This window comes from Sceloporus occidentalis, unplaced genomic scaffold, assembly GCF_023333645.1.
Source record: "Sceloporus occidentalis isolate IW3139 unplaced genomic scaffold, rSceOcc1.0.p SCAF_7, whole genome shotgun sequence".
NCBI lineage: Eukaryota > Metazoa > Chordata > Lepidosauria > Squamata > Phrynosomatidae > Sceloporus > Sceloporus occidentalis.
Genome location: NW_028316987.1, coordinates 95311970 through 95333673, shown reverse-complemented (window position 1 = coordinate 95333673; position 21704 = coordinate 95311970). Strand labels below are relative to the sequence as shown.

At 41.8% G+C, this 21704-nt stretch overlaps 2 protein-coding genes across 7 annotated transcripts in view; one reads left to right on the top strand and one right to left on the bottom strand.

Moving 5' to 3' along the window:
- Nucleotides 1-4913: 4913 nt before the first annotated feature.
- LOC149310147 (uncharacterized) lies at nt 4914-14310 on the bottom strand. 2 transcript variants are annotated; one of them, XM_089533791.1, is made up of 12 exons: nt 13392-14310; nt 11654-11726; nt 11295-11372; nt 10947-11000; nt 10610-10693; nt 8745-8780; nt 8378-8455; nt 8030-8083; nt 7693-7776; nt 5828-5863; nt 5369-5448; nt 4954-5039 (listed from the first exon to the last, which is right to left on the bottom strand). In XM_089533791.1, the coding sequence occupies exons 2-11, from the start codon at nt 11678-11680 to the stop codon at nt 5371-5373; spliced, it is 609 nt and encodes a 202-aa protein (XP_089389917.1). In that variant the 5' UTR covers nt 11681-11726; nt 13392-14310; the 3' UTR covers nt 4954-5039; nt 5369-5370. The 2 variants fall into 2 exon arrangements, with proteins under 2 accessions (XP_089389916.1, XP_089389917.1); XM_089533790.1 differs by lacking the exons at nt 11654-11726; nt 13392-14310 and having other exon boundaries at nt 4914-5039; nt 11295-11628.
- The window catches only part of SETD2 (SET domain containing 2, histone lysine methyltransferase), a 70387-nt gene continuing 62990 nt past the window's right edge, over nt 14308-21704 (top strand). For all 5 annotated transcript variants that reach the window (XR_016281983.1, XM_089533788.1, XM_089533787.1 and 2 more), the window contains exons 1-2: nt 14308-14828; nt 19681-19827. Coding sequence is in view for 4 of the 5 variants with exons in the window: in XM_089533788.1 (XP_089389914.1) it covers nt 14770-14828; nt 19681-19827 (206 nt within the window). In the remaining variant the exon portion in view is untranslated. The remainder of the gene's footprint in view (nt 14829-19680; nt 19828-21704) is intronic.

The window sequence follows — 21704 nt, the reverse complement described above, 5'->3', positions numbered from 1 at the left end:
CATTTTTTAAGTCTAAAGCCCAAGTTACATCATCTCCTAGTAAATGTTCCTGTTTGGAAATGAGTGAGTCAGGCAACAGCTCTAAAAAAGGAAGCAAGCCCAACAGGAATGAAACTGGCCATATTTTTGATTTTAGGAAAGAAAGAAAGCAATTGTCGCCAGTGGGCAAAAATATGGTGTTGGTCTCTGGCACATTGGAGGAAAAACACCCTGCTGGTTCTCACTCCAGTTTATGAAACACTGCTCCAACTTCTTGTATTCAGAAGTAACATGCCTCTAGACCTGGAGGTTCCTGTCACCCGCTGTAGCTGAGAGAGACCATTAGATTTCTTCCTCATGGATTTGTCTCATCACCACTGAAAGCCATCTATGTCAATGGCCATCATCACATCTTATGGCAGTAAATTGTGTAGTGTCGAAAATGTAAAATCACCTTTTTGTTATCTATCCGAAGTCTGTCAATCACTTTCAGTACATGACCCCAACTTATAATAATACAAAAAAAGGCAGGGAAATATGTAGTATCTATCCAGCATGGATGGAAAATACTCACAGGGAGCCAGGTTTTAACTGTGGCTGTTGATGTAATTAGAATATTAGATTTGCAATTTGATAACAATTTGCTAGGCCAATAAAAAAAAATCTCAAGGTTACAACCTTTACTTGTATAATGTCCTTGTTGCCACAAAGTGAACCACTATGCTATGAGTATTCGCCTATTACAAGCCACTTGATGAATTATAATGAAAAGCTGCATGTTGCTATAATTTAAATGTTGTAGCCAATGAATTCAGTGAAATGACATTTAGGTTTAAAATTAAATTAATCTGTAGAACAATTTGCAAGATAAAGTCTATCATGGGCAACTGTGGTTGCTAATACATGGAGAACGATTATCTGCCTTCATTACACTTCTAATATTGTTAGATGCCACTAATCCTTCCATGCCTTGCAATGACAAAATTGCATTCCTTTGATTTATCACCATATAAAAAACAAAAATAAATCAAAGATACCAGAACTGAATTTAAAACAGTGTACTACTCATCTGCTCTTGTCACAGCCCAGAGCTGAACCAGGAGTCACTCCAGATCTGAGCTGCAAAAACCTCCGTGTGATAAGGGCCAGAGGGAGCTTTCTTCTGCCTTTCCAGGGGCAGGACCTAAACCAAGAGATTCAAATGACAAGATCCCACCTAAAGATCTGGAGGGTCAGAGGTGTCTGACAGTGGAAAGGACCCACTTGGACGGTGGTGGACTCTCCATTGCTGGAGGTTTTTAAACAGGGCGCTTGCAGGGACACTTGCTGGAGATTCCTGCATGGCAGTCAGTTGGATTAGATGACCTTTGGGAATCCCTTCCAACTCCAGGAGCCTATGGGGCCATTCAGACTATGAAAAAAAACGGTTTTCAAACCGATTCTTGCACGTGAAGTTCATACTCACCCTGAATCTCACACAAGCGAATCCGAGGCTTGCACACCCGTTCTGTGGTAAATGGCCCCTAGCGCGGTGTTTTTGAAATCGGCACAAATACAGTTTCTTTTGGAAAACCCCGGGTTCTGGGGCCTCATTCATACTGGCATAAAAGACCTGGAAGGAACTGGGCTGATTCGGATGCCCCTCCCCCGAATCGCTCCGTTAGCAAGTGCCCACTACAAATTTTAAATCGAATGCATTCTGTGTCTGCTGGCAAGGTGGCCGCTGTCAATCAAGCGATCGTCATGGTGACGTTTTGCAGGGGCATTGGAAAGTGTCCTCCCCCTCCTCCCTTTTTTTAAAGAGCCAGGCACAGGGGCAATTTTTTATAAACCTGTGGGCATTTGGGTCAGATCTGCCCCTGTTCCAGGCAAAGGATGGAATTGTCATGCATTTTTTTATGCTTTTCAAAGCAACATTTGTAGCTTTCCCTTTGCTTCCCTTGCGGTATCTGCTCAAGAAGACAAATCATGCGCATATTTGCTCAAAAAAATTGTTAAAAAATGTAACATTTGATTGTAAGTGAGGTCTTTTGCAACATTTGTAGCTTCCCCATCTGCTGTAAGCAAGGAGATCCAAGGATATAAACTGCAAGCCTGGCTCTATCTGCCTCTGGAACACAAACAATGCGCATATTTGCTCAAAAAAAAATGGTTTAAATTTGAAAAGGGGGGGGGGGGCTGCCTGATGTGAGCTCCGTTCGTGACCTGAACTTTTTCCTCCTGCAAGGGAAGGAATGCCCAGAGACAGAGGGCTGTGGGCAGGGGATGCAGGGAAAAGAGGCTCCTTCGGTAAAGAATGCCTTCCCTTGCTCCCTTCTTCCCAGGGCTCTTTCCTCCTCCCCTCCCCTCTGATGAGGGGAGGAAATGCCTTGCCCTTTGCCCACCCTCTGACCTAAATCCCTCTCTTAATTTGCCTCGATCATGATCGGTGCCAAGTTCTCATTCCCATAGGATCCAGCCCCTGCAGAAGGTCAGTTAAGGCAGAGGCCAAACTGACCCTGGACATACTTGAGCCTCCTAGGAAGGATGAGGGTCTTTCCGCTCCTCTCCTACTGTTGATTTAAAGGAGGACAAACTATTTTGAAGTAAGGGGGGAAATGAGGGCAGGAGGAATAAGCAACTGGGACATTTTAAAAGTGGATGAAAAAAAGGGACAGCAGAGGTGTAACTGGAGCTGTTCCTGCTAAACTGGGAGAGCTGGAGCTGCATCCAAAGCGGCCGAGGCCTTGGCCATCCCGGTTTTTCAGGCCTCTGCAGGACCCAGGGTCAGGCTTTATGGAGTCCTCCTTCCTCCTCCGTGGGCTCTGACCAAACCAAGAGGGCCCCACCTGACCCACTCTAGCGAAGCAACTCCCCAGAGGTGGGCAAGGAGCCAGGCAGAGGCCGGGCTGGCAGTCATTGCTCCTCATCCCTTCTTCTGCTGGGTTGCCTCCAGGAATGGGGAGAGAGTGCAGGTGGGCATCTGGGGCAGGCGATCATGATGGATGGGGTGCCCTGCCTTTCTGCTATGCCCACAGAGGGAAGGATCAGGTCTTCTAGGAAGCAGATAAGCTCTGCCAGGGACCGTGCCCAGTGGCACCAGCTCCCTGACCCCAGACACCAGCTCCTCCATCCTCTTGTCTGAACACTGAGGTGGGTCGGTGGGTGTCTGAGCGGGGAATGGGTCCACTCAGCCCTGGCTTGGCATCTGATGTCACTTTCTGAGAGCGGCTTGTTCTGCTGCCTAAATGAGCCTTTGGCCAGGAGGCTGCTTGCAGAAGGGAAAGCCATGGCCTCACTGATGAATGAGCTGCACTCCTCCTTGGACTTTCCTCTCACTTTCCATTGCTTTGGTGTTGGAGGAAGGTTGGGTTGATAAAGGAATGGCTGAAACTAAAATGCAGCTAAAAATGCCCTTTCATGGGTATCGGTCCAGAGTCATTGGGAGCCATTCCATAAGGAAGTCCCTTCTGTTTTGTTATGACACGTTTAAAATGGAGCTTCATCATACCGTTCTCCCAAAATGAGATCCATGGTGGCACAAGTCACTTACAGGTGACTGTTGTCTGAACCTTGTTGTTAGTCAGATCTAGAGTAGACCCACTGAGTAAATGAGATTTACTGGTGTGTTGAATCACTGTCCAACAGTGGGCTGAATGGTCTCTTCTTATTTCGACTAGCCAACACTATTCAGGCTGCAGTTATTTGAATCTGGCTGGAAGGCAGTCAAGGCTTGCCAAAGGGGTCATTCCCACGGCAGTTTGCTGCAAAGCGGGATTTGGGGCAAAGGGCCTTCGTTCCCATTGGAAATCATTTCCGATCCTCATTGGATCGATTCCAGGAGGAAAGAAGCGGGGCAAACCCAAATAACCCAAGGTTTCCTGACACTACTTTGGAAATGGTTTTCCTTCCTTCCTTCCTTCCTTCCTTCCTTCCTTCCTTCCTTCCTTCCTTCCTTCTCCCTCTCCTCCTTCTTTTCCTTCCACCCTCAGAAAACAACGGCCCTGCAAGGCTGGCCACCCAAAACCTTACACAGCTCTGTACAAAGCGAAACACCCCAGAATACAAATAAAAGCCTGCCTATTGCATACAGTCCAAAAGCAAAGACAAGAAATTATAACATTGGCAATATATCATCATTAAAATAAATTTAAAGCAACGTGTTATGAAACAGTGCACATTAATGCAAACTGTCAATCATAAAATCATAATATCAAGACGCAAGTTGCATGGCTTCCCTTATATTTTAAAAATTTAAAAATTTGAAATGTAATATAAACTTAAAAATTTATTATGTTATTATTTATTTTAATGTAAATTATTTTTTTAAAAATTAAAATTCACTATATATTTTAAAATTATTTTTTAAACTTTATAAATTTTAAATTCAATTTAAAATTATTTTTAAATTTAAATTTTGAAATGTAATATAAATTTTAAAATTATTTTACATTTTAATCATGGTTTCAAAAAGCATAGTACAAATCCTGAAGAGGGGTGCCCCCCCGCCCTAATCCTCAGAAAATACTCATTTAATGCATACATTAAGGGGTGTTGGGGCCTCAAGGAGGCTTATTCTTATGGGACCCCCCATTATTTCTATTTGGAGGGAAACCGTGCCCCCTCTGAAACCCCTTCTGGAAGTAGGAGCTTCCATTCTGGAGCGTGCTCAAGACGCCTGCCCTTCTAGGCAGAGGAGCAAGGACCAGGGCAGCACATGGCAACCCTCTGCCCAAAAGAAGCCAAGCCTTGTTTTCCTTGGCAAAGGTTCCATCTCTGCTCTGGAACCTGGACTCCGTTCTGGAACCCAACATCAGCTGCTGGTTGTTGGCTGCTGGTGCTCAGAGGTGCTTTTTTCTGTACTCTTTTTTCCTTTTCCCAGAAAAGTGAAGAGGACTTCAAGAGGATCTCAAAACAGCTAACCAAGGAAAGCAAACAAAACTCAAACACTGGTATTTATTAACATTTCAAAGAGCCTGGCTTCTGACGGCAATTGGTCCACTTTTGGCACCGAGAGGGGGGTTTGTAATTGCATAGGGAGATTTCAGCTGGGATGCATTTTTGCAATGGAGACCCAAGCCCTGCAGAAAGAAAATGTAAATAATGTATCTTATGCATGATGGCAATAGATATCATGTCCAGCAATTTATTAACCCATTCATCAATTTGTAATTCCTTTTTAATTGTTCCCATACCCCACTTAGACATTTGTAGTGCTTTAAAAATAAATTATAATAAGAAAACAATTTTTTTGTTTTTATACTGGTCAATGACCGAATAAATAAATAAATAATAATAATAGTAATAATAATAGCAGCAGTTAACATCCAGCAAATACAAGAATATACATTCAAGAGCTAATATAAAAGTCTTCATAAATGCATATGTGTAATATTTCTTTTCCACTTACCTCTAACATCCTGGGTAATTGATATAATTGTAATTATTAATAATCGCACCTCCAAACGAGAACTGCTGTACCGTTGCATACTGAAAAAGAGAAAGTTGGGAAAAAGAGTTCAAGACAATCACCTGAAGATCACGAACAACTGGGAAAGATGCTTGCTTGGAGTATCCATGCTGAAAGATAACACACTGAGTTTCCCCCCCCATACAGATATTCCAGAATGCAAGTTGCATTGAAAGCAATTGGAGTCATGAGTTCATGGCAATTCAGACAATAGTAGTGAGAATTTTAATTGCACTGAACTGGCAAATAAAAATTATTCCACAAGTAGATCAATGGATTTCAAAACTTATGGAAATAATAGTACAGTATTGGATAAAACGACACAAACAGTAAGGACAAAAGAATGGAGAATATAAGTCAAAGGAATTTGTGTAGAGAAACAGTCACGATATTACTCACAATATCTGGCAAGGTCTTGCCTTCACTCCAGGCATTCTGAAGTGACAGAGAGAAAACAGAACGTTAGTCTTATCTTTTTCATAGAATCATAGAATAACAGAGTTGGAAGAGACCGCAAGGGCCATCTAGTCCAACCCCCTGCCATGCAGTGTCCGGGAAAGCAGCCAAAGGGCTGATAAGGCAGCTAGTTTCCCAAACAAACAAAACCCCTCCCAGCACAGCAAAGTCAGTGTAAACTACACAGTCCTGGAGATTCACAGTAGTTCTACCAAAAGGGATTATCAAGAGAATTGTCAGACGGTCCGAGGTTCAAGATAACAGATAGGCAGTTCAATAAAGCAGTCGAAGGTCAAGGCAGAAAACAAGCTTGCTCCCTCCTCAATATGACATCCATTCAAATATTTAAACAGGGCTATCATATCACCTCTTAACCTTCTTTTCTCCAGGCTAAACATCCCCAGCTCCCTAAGTCGTTCCTCATAGGGCATGGTTTCCAGACCCTTCACCATTTTTGTCGCCCTCCTTTGGACACGCTCCAGTTTCTTAATGTCCTTTCTGAATTATGGCGCCCAGAACTGGACACAATATTCCAGGTGGGGCCTGACCAAAGCAGAATAGAGTGGCACTATTACTTCCCTTGATCCAGACACTATACTTTTATTGATGCAGCCTAGAATTGCATTGGCCTTTTTAGCTGCCGCATCACACTGTTTACTCATGTTCAACTTGTGGTCTATTTGGACTCCCAGATCCCTTTCACATGTACTTTCATTCAGCCATGTGTCACCCATCCTATATCTGTGCATTTTATTTTTCCGCCCTAAGTGCAATACCTTACATTTCTCCGTGTTGAATTTCATTTTGTTAGCTTTGGCCCAGCTTTCTAGTCTATTCAGATCATTTTGAATCTTGATCCTGTCCTCTGGGGCATTAGCTATTCCTCCTAATTTGGTGTCATCTGCAAATTTGATAAGTATGCTCCCAATTCTGTCATCCAGGTCATTGATAAAGATGTTGAATAGCACTGGGCCCAGGACGGAGCCCTGTGGGACCCCACTGGTCACTTCTCTCCAGGATGAAAAGGAGCCATTGTTGAGCACCCTTTGGGTTCGGCCGGTCAACCAATTACAGATCCATTTAACAGTTACCTGTCTAGTCCACATTTTACAAGCTTGTTTGCAAGAATGTCATGGGAAACCTTGTCAAAGGCCTTACTGAAATCAAGATATACTATATCCACAGCATTCCCTTCATCTACCAAGCTGGTCATTTTATCAAAGAAAGAGATTAGATTTGTCTGGCATGACTTGTTTCTCTGAAACCCATGTTGACTTTTTGTGATTATGGCATTGCCTTCTAGATGTTCACAGACTCTCTGTTTAATGATCTGCTCCAGAATCTTTCCTGGGATTGATGTCAGACTAACTGGACGATAATTGTTGGGATCCTCTTTTTTCCCCTTTTTGGAGATGGGGACAATGTTTGCCCTCCGCCAGTCTGCTGGGATCTCTCCTGTTCTCCAGGAGTTTTCAAATATGATTGCCAATGGCTCGATATTACATTTGTCAGTTCTTTTAATACCCTTGGATGGAGTTCATCTGGTCCCGGAGACTTAAATTCATTTAGATTAACAAGGTGTTCCTCTACTATCTCTTTACTTATTCTGTGCTGAAATTCCCCTATTCTGTCCTCTGCTCCATTATCCTCAGGTTGAGCACCCTTTGCCTTTTCTGAGAAGACTGAGGCAAGTGAAGAATTTGCTATGCCTTGAGGATTTTGTTGAGTTTGACTTCCAGCAAATATCAGGCTAGTTGGAAGTTATTTACAGTATTTAGAAATGAGCGTATATGTCAACAAATACTCACAACAGGACCGGCAGGACGGAATTGTGGTACAGTTTGACTATGGACTTCTCTCTGTGGAAATCGTGATCGTAAATGCACAGGATGCTGAAACAAGAAAGAGAGAGAATAATACTTTTATCCTTCGGATGGCTAAAGTTGGAACAGGAATAATTGTCCTTGCAATTGGGCTATTGTTATGTATGTTCGTGCAATGCTTATTGCAACGTATTAAAAGCAGTATTACTAAGGCAATCTCAAAGTGCTAAATTTCTCATCACTGCTGGTCACTGCTCACTGTTTACAATATTTTAACAGTCTATTAAAATGAACTCACAGAAATACATATCTAAATCCCCACCTGAATATCAGGCAATGGTGATTGTTCTGTGCATGGCATGTCATCTTGAATGTTCTGAAAAGATAATATTGTCTGCTTAGTCACCATAAGTTGGAAACGCCTGAAACTTCCAACTAGCCTCCCTCCTTTCTTTGTTGGCAAAAAGGCTGGCTAACTGGGTTATTAATTGTTTTATTATATGCAATTTGTTGTTGTTGTTGTAATTTTTGATTTATTGTAATTCTGTTTATAATGTCATATACACACACACACACATAAGTCATACTCTCTCATGTTTCAGACCCCAAACCCAATTCTGAAGAAAATCAGAAGTGCCCTAAATTGGGAAAAAGAGTTCAAGACAATTACCTGAAGGTCATTGTGAATAAAACGCTGTCTTGTCCTGTCACGAACAACTGGGAAAGATGCTTGCTTGGAGTATCCATGCTGAAAGATAACACACTGAGTTTCCCCCCCCATACAGATATTCCAGAATGCAAGTTGCATTGAAAGCAATTGGAGTCATGAGTTCATGGCAATTCAGACAATAGTAGTGAGAATTTTAATTGCACTGAACTGGCAAATAAAAATTATTCCACAAGTAGATCAATGGATTTCAAAACTTATGGAAATAATAGTACAGTATTGGATAAAACGACACAAACAGTAAGGACAAAAGAATGGAGAATATAAGTCAAAGGAATTTGTGTAGAGAAACAGTCACGATATTACTCACAATATCTGGCAAGGTCTTGCCTTCACTCCAGGCATTCTGAAGTGACAGAGAGAAAACAGAACGTTAGTCTTATCTTTTTCATAGAATCATAGAATAACAGAGTTGGAAGAGACCGCAAGGGCCATCTAGTCCAACCCCCTGCCATGCAGTGTCCGGGAAAGCAGCCAAAGGGCTGATAAGGCAGCTAGTTTCCCAAACAAACAAAACCCCTCCCAGCACAGCAAAGTCAGTGTAAACTACACAGTCCTGGAGATTCACAGTAGTTCTACCAAAAGGGATTATCAAGAGAATTGTCAGACGGTCCGAGGTTCAAGATAACAGATAGGCAGTTCAATAAAGCAGTCGAAGGTCAAGGCAGAAAACAAGCTTGCTCCCTCCTCAATATGACATCCATTCAAATATTTAAACAGGGCTATCATATCACCTCTTAACCTTCTTTTCTCCAGGCTAAACATCCCCAGCTCCCTAAGTCGTTCCTCATAGGGCATGGTTTCCAGACCCTTCACCATTTTTGTCGCCCTCCTTTGGACACGCTCCAGTTTCTTAATGTCCTTTCTGAATTATGGCGCCCAGAACTGGACACAATATTCCAGGTGGGGCCTGACCAAAGCAGAATAGAGTGGCACTATTACTTCCCTTGATCCAGACACTATACTTTTATTGATGCAGCCTAGAATTGCATTGGCCTTTTTAGCTGCCGCATCACACTGTTTACTCATGTTCAACTTGTGGTCTATTTGGACTCCCAGATCCCTTTCACATGTACTTTCATTCAGCCATGTGTCACCCATCCTATATCTGTGCATTTTATTTTTCCGCCCTAAGTGCAATACCTTACATTTCTCCGTGTTGAATTTCATTTTGTTAGCTTTGGCCCAGCTTTCTAGTCTATTCAGATCATTTTGAATCTTGATCCTGTCCTCTGGGGCATTAGCTATTCCTCCTAATTTGGTGTCATCTGCAAATTTGATAAGTATGCTCCCAATTCTGTCATCCAGGTCATTGATAAAGATGTTGAATAGCACTGGGCCCAGGACGGAGCCCTGTGGGACCCCACTGGTCACTTCTCTCCAGGATGAAAAGGAGCCATTGTTGAGCACCCTTTGGGTTCGGCCGGTCAACCAATTACAGATCCATTTAACAGTTACCTGTCTAGTCCACATTTTACAAGCTTGTTTGCAAGAATGTCATGGGAAACCTTGTCAAAGGCCTTACTGAAATCAAGATATACTATATCCACAGCATTCCCTTCATCTACCAAGCTGGTCATTTTATCAAAGAAAGAGATTAGATTTGTCTGGCATGACTTGTTTCTCTGAAACCCATGTTGACTTTTTGTGATTATGGCATTGCCTTCTAGATGTTCACAGACTCTCTGTTTAATGATCTGCTCCAGAATCTTTCCTGGGATTGATGTCAGACTAACTGGACGATAATTGTTGGGATCCTCTTTTTTCCCCTTTTTGGAGATGGGGACAATGTTTGCCCTCCGCCAGTCTGCTGGGATCTCTCCTGTTCTCCAGGAGTTTTCAAATATGATTGCCAATGGCTCGATATTACATTTGTCAGTTCTTTTAATACCCTTGGATGGAGTTCATCTGGTCCCGGAGACTTAAATTCATTTAGATTAACAAGGTGTTCCTCTACTATCTCTTTACTTATTCTGTGCTGAAATTCCCCTATTCTGTCCTCTGCTCCATTATCCTCAGGTTGAGCACCCTTTGCCTTTTCTGAGAAGACTGAGGCAAGTGAAGAATTTGCTATGCCTTGAGGATTTTGTTGAGTTTGACTTCCAGCAAATATCAGGCTAGTTGGAAGTTATTTACAGTATTTAGAAATGAGCGTATATGTCAACAAATACTCACAACAGGACCGGCAGGACGGAATTGTGGTACAGTTTGACTATGGACTTCTCTCTGTGGAAATCGTGATCGTAAATGCACAGGATGCTGAAACAAGAAAGAGAGAGAATAATACTTTTATCCTTCGGATGGCTAAAGTTGGAACAGGAATAATTGTCCTTGCAATTGGGCTATTGTTATGTATGTTCGTGCAATGCTTATTGCAACGTATTAAAAGCAGTATTACTAAGGCAATCTCAAAGTGCTAAATTTCTCATCACTGCTGGTCACTGCTCACTGTTTACAATATTTTAACAGTCTATTAAAATGAACTCACAGAAATACATATCTAAATCCCCACCTGAATATCAGGCAATGGTGATTGTTCTGTGCATGGCATGTCATCTTGAATGTTCTGAAAAGATAATATTGTCTGCTTAGTCACCATAAGTTGGAAACGCCTGAAACTTCCAACTAGCCTCCCTCCTTTCTTTGTTGGCAAAAAGGCTGGCTAACTGGGTTATTAATTGTTTTATTATATGCAATTTGTTGTTGTTGTTGTAATTTTTGATTTATTGTAATTCTGTTTATAATGTCATATACACACACACACACATAAGTCATACTCTCTCATGTTTCAGACCCCAAACCCAATTCTGAAGAAAATCAGAAGTGCCCTAAATTGGGAAAAAGAGTTCAAGACAATTACCTGAAGGTCATTGTGAATAAAACGCTGTCTTGTCCTGTCACGAACAACTGGGAAAGATGCTTGCTTGGAGTATCCATGCTGAAAGATAACACACTGAGTTTCCCCCCCCATACAGATATTCCAGAATGCAAGTTGCATTGAAAGCAATTGGAGTCATGAGTTCATGGCAATTCAGACAATAGTAGTGAGAATTTTAATTGCACTGAACTGGCAAATAAAAATTATTCCACAAGTAGATCAATGGATTTCAAAACTTATGGAAATAATAGTACAGTATTGGATAAAACGACACAAACAGTAAGGACAAAACAATGGGGAATATAACAAAAAGAGTTAATGATGAATGGACACATGATTACCTGCTGCATAAAGGGCACAAAGCCCATTCCTTCTACCGTTTGCTCACGCCAATTATCCCATTGAGGATAGAGTCTAAAAAATATTGAAAACCAGAGCTTAACTACAAATATCACAACAACATTTAAAACAAACTTTGAATTTACAAATCTGTACTGCCCCACCTCTTTTTAGCTACAGCCAGGAAATACAACACTCAAGGCATTTTACAGACAGCCAAAATAAAGCTGCTTCGAGTCACTTTGGAGGTATGGTATTTCAATGATGCATGAGTCCTAAGAGTCTGGAAGCTTCACCAAAGCCGCACTCCAGTCCTAAGGACTGGAGCGTGGCTTTGGTGCGGCTTTTGGACGCTTAGGACGCATGTATCATTGAAATACCATACCTCCAAAGTGACTCGAAGCAGCTTTATTTTGGCTGTCTGTAACAGGCCTAAGTCTGTGAACATGAAGCAGAATTTTCAGCCTTCTCCTTCAGTGAGTTACCTGTTCATCCTGTTGTATGTTTGCTATACTGTATAATGAATGTGAATGGTCTCAAAAAGCCACAAGGCAGCTCTCCACTGAGTGGCAAAGAATCACCTGGCAGTTGCCCCGGAAACAGCAAGCAGAACTTGGAACAATTACTTTTTCTGATTGGCCAGGAGAGAATTCCAATCTTTCCATGGAATGTTGAATTAAAGTTGATTATGTACCTTCAAACTGATTCTTATGTTATGGCAAGCCTGTCCTATGGTGGTTGTTTGGTTATTCAGAGGTTTGCCATTGCCTTCCTCTGCGGCTGAGAGAGTGGGACTTACCCAAGGTCAATCCAGGGGTTTATACTGTACTCCTTGTTGTAAAAAAAAAGGCCTCTCCTAGGCAAGGATTTGGTCTCCCAGGCTATCTCCTTATGGATCCATATGGGCAGCTTTGATTTCAAACACTAAAAAAGTTCAGAAAGTTCATAAAGGGGAAATATGTCTGTAGGCACTGAGGATATTGTTAAGTACACACACACACACAAGTATAAGCATAAACATTAAGAAAGAAAGTATAAATGTTCAGAAAGTTCAAATAGTTCAGAAAGTGGGAAAAGTACCATTTTAAGGAGGGAAAGGGTGCTAGGCACTACTAATTTTGTGTTATACACTGTTATACACTCTTGTTGTTGTGTGCCCTTAAGTTGTTTTTGACTTATGGCAACTCTAAAGCGAACCTATAATGGAGTTTTCTGGGCCTGAGTGTGTGACTCACCTCATTCCATACACACAGGCTGCATCTGCACTGCAGAAATAATGCAGTTTGACGCTTCTTTAACTGTCATGGCTCCATGCTATGAAATCCTGGGATGTGTAGTTTTGTGAGACACTGCTTATTGCCATGGCTCAGGGCTGTGAAAGCCTAGGAGTTGTCATTTTGTGGGATATATAGCCTTCTATGTCACAGGGAACAAATTACAGATCCCAGGATCCGTTAACATGGAGCCAGGGCAGTTTAAAAAGGTGTCAAACTGCATTAAAGTCCTGCAGTGTAGAAGCAGCTATCTAGTTTAAGACTACTTTAACTGCCATGGCTCAGGGCTGTGGAAGTCTAGGGATTGTAGTTTTGTGGGATATATAGCCTTGTGTGTCACAGGGAGCAAACTACAGACCCCAGGATCCCTTAATATGGATCCAGGGCAGTTAAAGTGGTGTCAGACTCCATTAATCCTGCAGTGTAGATGCAGCTAAGGAGAGGAGGCGGAAGCAGCCTGGCTTACCTTTTTTCTCACTCAGTGCAAAAGGGAATTGCTTGGTGGCAGTTGCAAAAAGCCAGCGCAAGGCACGCAAGGCAGGGCTGTGTGTGTCTCTCTCTGCAATGATGCCTTTCCTTCCCCCTCCTTTCTGGGGCTGGTAGGAAGTCGACGAATTGCCGTTTCCGTTTGTACGTTTCAGGACATCATCATCATCATCATCAGGAGGAGGAGGAGGAAGAAGCAGAAGCGGAAGGCTTGTCCTCGGAGGGCTAGCTGTGCCTAAGGACGAAGGAACAGCAAATATAAACCCATTGCAACATAAAGAAAAAGAAGAAGGGAGAGATTAAAGGCTGCCCATCTTTCCAGGGAGAGAGAATCTCAAAAAAGCAAACACCCCTTTTGCTTTTGCAAAGCAACGAGGCCCTATATTTGCACAGAAAATACAACAAAATCGGATTATTTCAAGAAAAGAAGAGAGAAGAATCTCCCCCTCCTCTCCAGTTTTGCAAAAGAAAAGCAAGGAGGTAAACATTTTAAAAAACAGGGGGGAAAGGATTTGAAAAAGGGAGGCAACCTTCCTTCCTCTCCTCTAACTTGAGGATTTATAATTTTTTCCTTCTTCCTAGGATTATTATTATTATCATTCGATTCATTTTTCCCTTTTTTTGGAAGGAGAGGTGATATTCTCCTGCCTTTTTATTTGCTCGCTTGGATTATTACTAAAGAAGAAGAAGAATCTGCAAGCTTGGTTCCCCCCCTTGTTCCTTTTTTTAAAAAAAAATCCTGTTTGGTTTGTATTTTTATTTTTAAATATTAAGGGGGGGTTCTGTCTAATTTGCACCCCAGGAAAGAAGATTGGAAGAGCTGCCCAAAAAGAGGAAGATTTGGATGGTTTATTTTTCTTTTTAGAAAATTGGAGCCCATCTGCCTTGGAAAGGAAGGGAGGAAGCATGGCCTGATCTTCCCTACATCAGTTGGAAGCCTTTTTTATTTTCCTGAAAAAGAAGTGAAATCAGATTATTATTATTATTATTATTTCCCCTTTTCCCAGCATCAACCACAGTTTGGATCTAAGGTTTCTGTTTTTTTGCTTGGCTTGGAAGAATGTGAACCATTCAAAATCTAGGGGGGAAAGGAGGTTACTGTTGTTTGGAGATTTCTGGTGGATGTTTGTTGTCTTTTCCTCCACAATTGTTTCTTGGATTGGTTTCTCTTTTGGAATAATTCCCTTTAAGAGCAACAGCAACTGCAGCAGCAAGGGTTTCAAACAGCAACAGCAACATCAAGGATTTCAAACAACAGCAGTAAGGATTTGAAACAGTAACAACAACAACAGCCAGGATTTCTTGTTCTCTATGCTGGGAGGAGGAAGCTGGACTGATCCTTGCTGGGCCTGCTTCTGATGAAGAAGAAGAAACCCAAAATGGGGGATTTCTACGACCCAGAACATCCCACCCTTGAGTAAGTATTTGCAAAGGGAACAGGACACCCATCAAGGCTGCTTTTGGGGGGCTTCATCCCCCCTCCAAGCACTGGGGCATCCCCTGCCTTGCAAAGATGGACACCCAAACCTCTGGCACACATGTGTGTGTCTTTCTCTGTGTGTGTCAAGGGTGAAAAAAACTGTGACTCAAAACTAGGTTGTGTATGTGTCCCTCCTGCCAATATATCTTTGGATTCGCAGAAGGAATTGACCCCCCTCCCTCTTTATTTATAGGGTGATTTGAAAAGAATAGGGACACTGTTGCTTTTGCACCATTCTAGGTTGCACCAGACTAATTTTAGAGGCAACTGTCAAATTAACAGTCTGTAAGCTACTTTTGGGAGCTTTTTGTAGCTGAATAATGGCTTAGATACTCAAATTAAATAATATTATTGTTATAGGAACACTTGCTTTTGCACCATTTCTAGCTTTGCAGATTAATTTTTAGGGGCAAAACCACTCTTGAGAGCCTTTTGGGGCTGAAAAACAGGGTAGAAATACTCTCTCTCTCTCTCTCTCTCTCTCTCTCTATATATATATATATATATAAAATGGACACAGGCTGCAGTGTTAAAAGCAATTCACACTTCAGTAAAATAAATGTTTTTTTTAAAATTGCAGTTAAATAGAAAAGGATAAAATAATAGGATGTTTAATTGGGAGGAAGGGGGTCTTCCTAAGGACCTTTCCCCCCAAGAAATGGATGTTTTTTTGGGGGGGGCTGAACTTGGTGTCCCCTCCCAAAAAAATCAAGTTTTATCCTTGGGGACGGTGTGTATACATAAAATAAAATACTCATTAGGTGTCTCTTGGAAGAGAGAATGGCCCTTCATGGTGGCCAAAGGAAATGGCCCTGGTGTGGGGAGCCCTCCATTGCAAGGGGAGACTCATCCCCCATTTCTTGGGGTGGAGGAGGGGATAAATAGGTTGCCATTTCTTTCTCTTTCCAAAGGGAATTGCCAGGCAAAGGGGGCAGCCATGCCTTTCCTCCATGTGGGGAGGAGTGGGCAATGGGGCTGCCCCACCCAGGCCTCCTTTTGGGGCCTAGGCCTCCCAGCCTTGAGTGCCAGGATGATGATGATGATGATGATGATAATAATAATAATGCCAGGCCATCTCTTTTTTCCATTTGGAAGATCTGGGAGAGAATACAGGCCCTCTATGGCTGTTTTTTTCGGGCCTGACTGGAGTTGGAAGAAGCAGCGCTAGGCCGCACATCCCCGGCCTCTCGTGAGAGCCATGCCCGGCTCAGGGGACCAGAGGCCGGGGGAGTGAGAGAAAAAGGAGTGGGCGGGAAAGAGAGCGGGGCGGCCTGGAAGAGGAAGGAGGCCGCTTCTCGGATTAAAATGGAAGGGGGAACTGGAGGCTTCCTCCTAGGCGGACCCCCGAAGCTTTCCAGGGCTGTCTTTCCTCTTAATTCAGAGTCATGGCGGGCTGTCGTTTATCCTGTCAGCCATTTCTCAAGGCATTTGAGCCCCTTTTATTAAGAGAGAGAGAGAGGAAAGGAGGGGATTTATTTTTGTTGTCTCATTTTTTCATCACATGCATGGAAAAGACAGCAGTCTTTGGGGGGGGGATCCAAACATTAAATTAGGGGGAGATGAAACATTGCCTCTCTTTTAGGATGCATCTACATTATAGAAATAATGCACTTTAAATGCAATGGCTCCATTCTGCATAGTCCTGGGCAAGAGAAGGATAAGGGCCTTGTAAAACTGCAGAGGATGGGGTGACAACACGTAATGTGGGCTGCATCCACACTGGAGAAATTACCTGGTTTGGTACCGCTTTAACTGCCTTCGCTCAAGGCTATGGAATTCTGGGAGCTGGAGTTTGTTTTGGGGCCCAGAGCGGAGCAGAGCTTTGCTCTGGGCCCCACAGCAAACTCCAACTCCCAGAATTCCATAGTCTTGAGCCAGAAAGAGTTAAAGCGGTGCCAAACCGGGTTATTTCTCTAGTGTGGATGCAGCCCCAGTGTCAAACTGCATTATTTCTATGGTGTAGATGCACCCTCAGTTAGAGAGTTATAGTACCACATGAAACAACAAGCCCCAAGATTGGCTCACTATCATGGAGTGCAACCACACTGTAGAAATAATGCAGTTATTTAACTGCCATGGCTCCAACCTACGCAATCCTAGGGTTTGTAGTTTGGGGAGGTACCAGCTTTCTTTGGTAGAGGAGGCAAAAGACCTTGTGAAGCTGCAAATCCCAGGATTCCATAGGATGGAGCTGCAGCGCTTAAAAGTGGGATCAGACTGCATTGTTTCTCAGTGCAGATGTCACCCTTCATTTTCTTATTGAGTGTGGGAACCTTGTAGGATACAAGTAGCCCCAAACCCTTCACAAGAGTGGGTCAATGGGCCTCCTAAAATGTCATTGCCCTAGAAACCATTTTATTTTGATTTCCAGGATTTATATCCCGCCTTTCTCCATGATGGGATTCTAGCAGGATAATTTTTAGGGCAGACTGCTGTCTTCTAGCAGGATAATTTTGCAGGATTAGGGTCAGGGTAGCATAGCTCTAAAAAGATCCCCTTGTTTTCATTATTCATATATGGATAGAATAGTGTCCTGGTCATTCATTCATATATATATATATATATATATATATATATCCCCCTCAAGACTGTTTTGGAGGGTCCTTCACCACTCCCTTTAATTAACATTATATTTAATTATTCATTTGGAGTATTAATACTCGCTCTTCAGTCACAAAGGTTCTCAGAGCGGCCTACCAATTATAAATTTCAATGAAAAGAGTTAATTGCCTGTATTGGAAGCTTCCAGGAGTAGCAGTTTGCTTTTTAAAAAGATTGTGAGGGTTAGGGTTTAACATTATGCACAGTTTAACATTATTCTTTTTTTTTTAAAAAGGCCACCCAGTTTTTCTACACTCAGGATGCATCTTATTGTTATGTGCCTTCAAGTCATTTCTGACTTATGGTGACCCTATTATGGGGCTTTCTGGGCCTGAGAGTGTGTGACTTGCCCAAGCTCACCCAGTGGGTTTCCATGGGTGAACGGGGATTCAAACCCTGATCTATAGAGTCACAGTCCACCGCTCAAGCCACTACATTCTTAAATCTACACATCCCAGGATTCTGTGGAATGGAGCCATTGCGTTTAAAGTGGTGTCATGTTTGTGGGATGTGCCGCTATTCAAGCCAATAGGGCTTGAATATCGGCAGATTCCTGTTTTTGCATGGGGGATCCAGATTGGATCCCCCATGAAAACGGAGGGGCGACTGTATTTCTACAGTGTAGATCAATGATGGTGAACCTATGGCACGCGTGCCAGAGGTGGCACTCAGAGCCCTCTCTGTGGGCACACATGCTATTGCCCTAGCACAGAGTTTGCCAGAGTTTCTTACTAGAAAGCCAGAGGGACATGGCACTTTGCAATAAATAAGTGGGGTTCGGGTTGCAGTTTGGGCACTCAGTCTGTAAAAGGTTCTTCATTACTGGGTGTAGATACACTTTAAGACTGAACTTTGGTTCACCTGTTTTATTGTGCATTACTTTATATATTTGGCAGTTCATTTGCCTGCCACGGTGTAAGAAGATAAAGGCAAATTTTATGTTGAATTTCTCCTTTCAATATAAAATTGGGCAGGTTACAAATACTGCAGATAAAACACACTTGTAACTAGGTGTACAGCTGGTCGCTTGTGATGGGTAAAAAAATCGCCTTTAGGTGACCAGGCAAGGAACATGTTCCACAGGTTGCTTATTTTAATAACGGAACTAAATATATTAGGAGAGGCAGGCTAGTAAGTTTGTGGGCCAGTAACTTTCAGAATGCTATTTTAAAGGCTGTGAGACCTGGTTAAATCTTCTTTTCCGTGACAGCTATTGCAGAAGAGAGCAATTAACTATGCTAAAGTATGCAGTCCTAAACTCACTTTCTAAGGAATAAATCACACTGAAAATAGGACAGATATCTCAGATATTACGCCTACAGTTGAACTACATGTTACGAAGGCAAGTTTCCACCTTTATATTCTGTGCTAATCTCAGTCTCAAATATGTGTTTGCTTTGTAGCATATTCTATCCTAAAATATATCTGTAGAGTAGTGTGTAAAATTAAAAACAAAGTCTAATGAACAAACCATATTGTTCATAAAACGGAAAGGCCAAATGGCAAAATGGAATACCAGCAACTAAACTGTGGTTGAGGCATTAAAAAATCTGAATAAAAGTATTTTGGTCTGCAGCCTAAAAATTTGCAGCACCATGCCACCACCTAGAAGGCTCTGCAGTCTTTAGCCACCTTCAGAACTGCATTAAGCACCATTGTGCCTGGCACCTTACAGAATAAGTCCTGAGGTCTTCCAGTATAAAAGTTGACACAGAGAAGAGACAAAATGGTGGGTAGAACAATGGCAGCGAGTTTAAAGAGGAAAAATGTTTGTCCATTTTCATAACACATAGAATTGCCATTCATTGTATCATTTCTTTTATTAGCCCAAATAGGGAAAATCACTTTTAAACCATGCTTTAATTGTCTTAATTGAAAATACATCTTAGTAGTTAGAGAGAGAGAGAGTCGAAAGGGATCTGATCCTGTGACAGCCATGACCATAATTCAAAAATGGAAGGAAAAGTTGTCAATGTAAATTGAACAGTATTGTTATCCAGTATGTTTTTCTTTTTTGTCAGTGATTTTTACTAAATGCATGTTGTGTCACCATCAACAGGATCAGACTGCTATTTTTGTTTCTTTTCAGAGAAGGTGGTTGAGTAACTCACACCCTCCTTGCCTCCATTCGCTCAGCTGTACATCTAACCCGCAACCGTTTGTCTTGAATACTATTTTATTTTTATAGCACAACTTTCTTGTCGAAGGATGACAGTGGACATCATAAACCTAATACCTCCAGCATCCCTGAAATGCAGTCACCTCTGAGGTGGAAAGGGGCAGACAACTGGTGTATCTTTCCCCAGAATATGGATGGGTCTGAAGAGGTAGAAAGGTAAAAGTTTGGACGAGGGCAAATAGGGTAAACCTTTGTTTTTGCAAAATAACGAAGTATCTTCATCGTATGATGGAGCATTATGTCTTCTGCTGCTTCTCAAACAGTGGCACATAACCTCTCAGGGTTTAAAATCTGAATTCAGCTTCTATTTTACTAACTCAAAGCTCAGAAACTTTTGTTACTCTATTTATGAAAAAAATACCTTTTATAAATGCATTTCTTGACGGGGATCTTAATTGTTGGAAAAGTAAGTAGCGTTCAAGACTCTTCAGTTTTGTTATATTTTTATTTTTTATTTAACTTCCTAAAGCCACCAGTCGCACCGGCTCCTATTCGTTCAGATTGGCTTGTGATGTTGGCCTTGAAAAGGATCCCAACCTTTTAAGAAGTACACTGCTGAATTCAGTTAGCGTTTTGTCCAGAGATTTAATTTTTTTTTAAGTAATACTTTTCAGCTTCCTTTTAACGGCTACATTGTGACTATATCTATAAGTATGAGTGGTGTCTTTCAGAGAGACATAGTCTAAAACATTTCACAGTGTGGGTGGCCTCTTGCATGTTTTTTCTATGTGCATATCATTTCTTATAGAGCAGTGTCCACCTCTTTTGTGAAACACAATATTGGCTCTTTTTCTCTAAGCAAAGGGGGAATGCGAGTATAAGAGAGTAGGATTTGCAGCAGCTTTCTCTGTCGGGTGTGCCTGAGTTTTAAGTAACTGCCTCCACTTTATCTTGATGAATACTTTCCTTCCATTATCTCAGAGTGCCACAAAGTGTTTATAATATGCCACAGAGGCATTTTTGGGACCGACGAAAGGATAGCTGCCTGTCAGAGTGGAGGGAAGGGAGCGCAGAGTGGTTTGAAAATCATGGCTGCAGGATGCTTTGTTATGGCTGGAGAAGATGGCTTCCTCCAGGTATGGTGCCTTAAACAGGACAAGGGCAAACATTGACAGCTTACCTGTACTAAAGTTTAAGGCAACTTTCTTGAATTTTTGTTAGAATGGGAAAGGAGGTGTGATACTTGTTCATTTCCCCTCTTTAATGCAGGCAGGTAGAATACTAGAAGTGCAGCTGCTTGGAAGTACTGTGCATGTAAAGCAGTCCTTTGAAAAACTACAGAAATGCCTAGTTGGCGCAGTCTCTTAACTGGAAGCTGGCAGATCATGGGTGCTTTTTCTTCTTCAGTTCTTTTTCCTTAATGTGATTACTGCAGAGCAGCTAAGGCTTAAATTAGATTGATGAGATAGTAGGTAGCTCATAGATTGCATGCTTTATTTTATAAATTGAGTTGTTCAGCTGTCTTGGCAGTATTCATTTCTGTGTGCTTATGGGAGTGGAAGAAACAGTTCAGTTACTCTGTTAAAGCTGAGACTCCTAAACACAAAAGACAGGCTCCACGGCAAACCAAGATCTGTATCCCCCCCTTCTGTTTGGTTCCTAAACATGTATAACAAAAGGCAATAAATCTCGTGCTGATAATGAATTGAAACAGATGAAGGATTTTCTCTATTGTATGTATTTATATAAATTTGTTGATTTTATTTATTTACTTTATATGTTGGCCTTTCTCCCAAAGTGGGACCCAGGGCATCTTCCAGAAATAGCAAATTCACAATCATTTACAATCAAAATTTAAAAACAATTTAAAATCCCCACATTAAACACTATAAAATGATTTAAAAGCTATGTAATAGTTAAAAACAAATAAAACAGATATAAAATCTCCAGATATCATTTATTTATGTAAGCGTTTGCCTTACATCTCTTGCTGTACTTCCAAATGACACCTCCCCCCTCCAGCTTTCATTAGGTTCGTTTTTCCAGAATACACATCAACTGCTCCTTCTCAAAATGGGTTCTCACCTCTGTTG